Source organism: Microtus ochrogaster, linkage group LG2 (genome assembly GCF_000317375.1).
Source record: "Microtus ochrogaster isolate Prairie Vole_2 linkage group LG2, MicOch1.0, whole genome shotgun sequence".
Classification (NCBI taxonomy): domain Eukaryota; kingdom Metazoa; phylum Chordata; class Mammalia; order Rodentia; family Cricetidae; genus Microtus; species Microtus ochrogaster.
The window spans coordinates 54818092-54822693 of NC_022028.1; the positions used below are offsets into that span (position 1 = coordinate 54818092).

At 37.8% G+C, this 4602-nt stretch overlaps 1 protein-coding gene across 1 annotated transcript; it reads right to left on the reverse strand.

The window, feature by feature from the left end:
- Positions 1 to 2341: 2341 nt before the first annotated feature.
- Positions 2342 to 3304, reverse strand: LOC101994595 (olfactory receptor 2B6-like). The gene has a single exon (XM_005360495.2). The coding sequence runs from the start codon at positions 3302 to 3304 to the stop codon at positions 2342 to 2344; it is 963 nt and encodes a 320-aa protein (XP_005360552.1).
- Between the last annotated feature and the right edge of the window lie 1298 nt (positions 3305 to 4602).

Here is a 4602-nt window from a genome sequence, read left to right on the forward strand (position 1 = left end):
TACTTAAACAAAAGGGGGAGGTGTTGCGGGAGGTCCTTCCGCTCCTCCAGCCTATAGCCGCTGAGATACCCGCCCATTGGGGCATGGTCTCTCTCCCTTTAAAAAAGCGGCCACTTCCTTCTCTCGCTCTCTTCACTTCCTGCTCGGCTGGCGACTAGACTCCCTTTGTGGTTGTACAGAGGGCTGATGGTGATCTGTAAGTTTTTTCCCCTTTAAATAAATAATACCCTATTAATCATAATTCCAAACTGCTGTGGCATTGTTTGTGACTTACGCCTACAAGTATGTTTTCTCATATGAGTAGTAACATCAGTTCATGGACACTACAAATGATCTACAAAAAGAGTTATTTGGGAATAGCTTAAAGAGTAATAAAAAAGAGGGCGTAAGTGGGGGGAAAAGCAAGAAAACTCTTATGCAGCAAATACTGCATTTAAATCTACAGAAAATGTTCTCATTGCCACAGCTATAAATAGACAACAAATCTATGAACAAAATATCTCACAAAGGAATAGCAAAAAGTTACTTTGCAACCTGTTTTGTGAGATTATTCTCTTTTTAGAGTCTGGTAGCAAGGTAAACTGTGCCTTTGTCAGCTAGAGACCTAGAAGTAGCTCTCCATTGAGGCCAGCGGCCTGATTTTTACTAATGAAGAGAACTGAGAAGACAGCTGAAGCCTTGTAGGAGGAGCTGGTATGCTTGCTGCTCTTAAACTGGCAAAGCTATAATCAATCAGCATAGCCATCAACACCATGAGAGATCTGAGAAAAATAAAAAACATTAAAAAACATATTAAAGGCTTATCCAATATAATCAAGTTGGCTTCATCCCAGTGATGCAAGCATGATTCAGCATGCATAAATCAATAGACATAATCCACCACATAAACAGACTAAAAGACAAAAACCATGTGATCGTCTCATTGTATGCTGAAAAGGCCTTTGCCAAAATTCAACATCCTTTCTTGGTAAAAGTCCTGGAGAGCTTAGGGATACAAGGGATATGCTTCAATACAATAAAGACAATTTATAGTAAGCCCATAGCCAGCATCAACCTAAATGGAGAGAAACTCAAAACATTTCCTCTGAAACAAGACAAGATTGTTTACTATTTTCATACCTATCCAATATAGGACTTGAAGTCTTACCTAGAACAATAAGACAACGGAATAAAATTAAGGGGCTATAAATAGGAAGGACTGCCAAACAGAGACTATGACAACATGCACAAGACTGTCACAAGTTCAAACTAGAAAAAAACCCAGCACTGAGAAGAGGAGTATGGCAAGCTTCATGCTTAGGAGAAGTTACTTAACACAAGACAAACTCCATACTGTTGGGGTGTGTGTGTGTATGTGTGTGTGTGTGTGTGTGTGTGTGTGTACTTTTTGTTTTGTTTTTGTCTTACTGACTTTTTCTTTTAGATTTATCTGTTTTGATTTTCATTCTTTTTGTTTTTTGTTGCTTCACTTTTCTTTTTCTTTTTGAGAGGAAAAAAAAAACCCATGAAGTTGGGTGGGTAGGGAGTTAGAGATGATAAAGGAGTTGGGGGAAGGCAAAAAATATGGTCAAAATATATTATATGAAAAATAATAATAAAAATTTTCAAAAGTTCATCATAAAATAAATGAAATATTTCCTTAAAAAATTGGAAACAAGATAATGACTTTAGTTAATAAAAACCGTGATATTATTGAATAACAAATAGTGTAATGGTAATTCCCTAGCATGATAGATAATTCCTGTATACCATCAAAAACTGGAACCAAAAAATCTGTTATGCTCTGTTCCTTACATGCAGAGAAATCACAATGGAAACAAATCTATTACACAATGCAATATGAGATAAAAATACATTGTGAGGAAGACTGAGGAAAGTAACACAGTCAGAAGGATTTTATGGGGCCCTTTTCGCATTACTGTCTGCCACAGCAGTGCAGATCATTACCACAGCCACTCATTTATCAGGAAGGTAACTCAAAATACTGATTAAAGGAAGATTAGATATAAAACTTTATCTTTATCTTTATAACATGGAAAATATTGAAGGTAGGAAATTATATTTCATTTTGGTTGTGTATGGCACAAAATGACTAAATTTCAAGTAGATGTGTTTTTACACTTTTAAAAAGTTGCCACCCCTATTCATTTTCCGCACAACATTTCTAATAAAACTTAACATTTCCTTAATCATTTTTTGCTTTTGTTGAACTATTTGACTATTTTATATAAACAATAACAAGTAGTCACAATCAGGATAGTTTTTCTGACTAGGAGAATAATGGCTGTTAGCAAGTCTGCTCTGGAACCAAGGACTGGATGTCAATAGGACCTGCTTTCACCTAAGCTAAATTCCATCCTTGCTCTTGTTCTCTTCCAAGTATCTTCTTCACTGCTGCCTTGACATCCTTGTTCCTCAAGGTATAGATAAGAGGGTTAAGCATTGGGGTCATGAGTCCATAGAAGAGTGCCAAAAGCTTGCCTTTCAGTTTAGCTGAGCTGCTCTTAGGTGCCATGTATGCATATCCACTGATGGCAGAGCCATAGAACATTATGACCACCAGAAGATGGGACCCACAAGTGTGAAAAGCCTTCTTCCGACCTTCAGAAGACTGTATCCTTATGACTGCTCTGACAATATTGATATAAGAGAAAAGAATTAACCCAAGTGGGATAACTTTTATGACAACCACGGCAGCATACATCTCTACCTCATTGACCCAAGTGTCAACGCATGATAACTGAAGCATGGCAGGTACCTCACAGAAGAAATTCTCTATCTGGTATTTCCCACAACGAGGCAACAAAGAAGTCAGAACTGTCTGCACCAAGGAGTTGCTGAAACCAGTTATCCAGGCTACTGCTGCCAACTGTTGACACAGCTTAGAGTGCATGACAACTGTGTAACGCAGAGGCTGGCAGATGGCCACATAGCGATCAAAAGCCATGATGGAGAGAAGGACACATTCTGTAGACCCCAGGCCAAGGAAGATGAACAGTTGTGCTATGCAGCCCACATAGCTGATGCTTCTCTTATGGCTCTGTATATTTATCAGCATCTGGGGGACAGTAGAAGTAGTATAGCAGAGATCTAAAAAGGAAAGGTTGGCCAGGAAGAAATACATGGGGGTATGGAGTTTAGGATCAAGGCGAGACAAAAGGATAATAGCTGAATTACCAAAGAGGGTTACTATATAGAAAATAGAGACGACTACAAGGAGAGCCATCTCCAGTCGGGGCCATTCCAGAAAGCCCACCAGAACAAAGCCGCTGGTGTGATGAGGGGTGCTATTGAGCCTTCTCATTGCTGGAATTCCATTTACTGAAAAATATTTATAACAGAGCTTTGCCGTCCTGTTAGCCTTAATGTTTCATGTAGTAAAGAAACTGGATAGGGGATGCTGAAACAAAATCATGAATAACTTCATTTTATTTCCTCAATAAGAAAAATAGTATTAACAGCTGTGCATGTATAGACTGTCATCTGTTCTTTTACCCACATTTTTTACAAGTAAAGAGTTTTAGAAAGTCAAATTAGAACCAGGCATGGTGACTCACACTGGTAACCCCAACACTTGAAAGGCTGAAGCAAGAGGATTTATGTGCAAGAAAGGCCAGCACGGATTGCAGAGTGAGGCTCTGTCTCTCTCCATTGCTCCCGCAAGCTATCCAAATACAAAACAAAAATAAAGAAATAAAAGGCAAATATAATAAAGATGTACTATAAGATACTTGTTATCAGGTGTTGTATCTATTAAGTCAGAAGAAAATGAAAATCTCACTGAAGCTTCATTAAGTTTGTAATTTACTCAAAACATTTTTGAACATAATTTTTCTCAATTGAACTTGCTTTCCTGTAGGTTCTTTTATTTATTTTTTTAAAAGAGAACAAACTATCCTTTTTTTTTTTCATTTTATGTACCAATACCAGTTCCCCCTCCCTCCCCTCCTCCCATTCCCTTCACCTTTCCCCGAACCCCATTCACACCTCAGAGAGAGTAAGGCACATTCACATTCCTGCAGGTTCTTAATACTTTTGTATGATAGAAGTTTGAAATTGCTACCCTTGAAAAGCAGTATCAGTTGGTGGTGACAAATATACTTCCTTTTCCTCTTCTCTTTTTGTAGAATCCTCTTTCTGCTTAATATAATTAAGACAACAAGGATAAAGCCTCTAGGACCCAGGATAATGTGCATGTAGAATTAATACACAAAGATGTTTAGCCACAGAATAATTAGGAGTTAACATCACTGAGACTGATGGTATAAAATGTGTCCTTTTTTTGTTTATGTAAAGAAACATACACACAGTGGGGCAGTGGTGGTGTATGCCTTTAATTCCAGCACTTCACTTGGAAGACAGAGGCAGGCAGATCTTCATGAGTTCAAGGCCATTCTGTTCTACAAGAGTGAATTCCAGAACAGGCTCCAAAGCTACAAAGAAACCTGTCTCAAAAACAAAAAAGAAAAGAAAAGAAAAAGAAAAAGAAACACACACACACACAGTCAAATAACACAAACTATGAAAGTCAGTTTCCAGAGATGATCTCATTCTTTCCAATTTAGTCATACTTCCTACATGAGGAAAATTCTCACATGATTT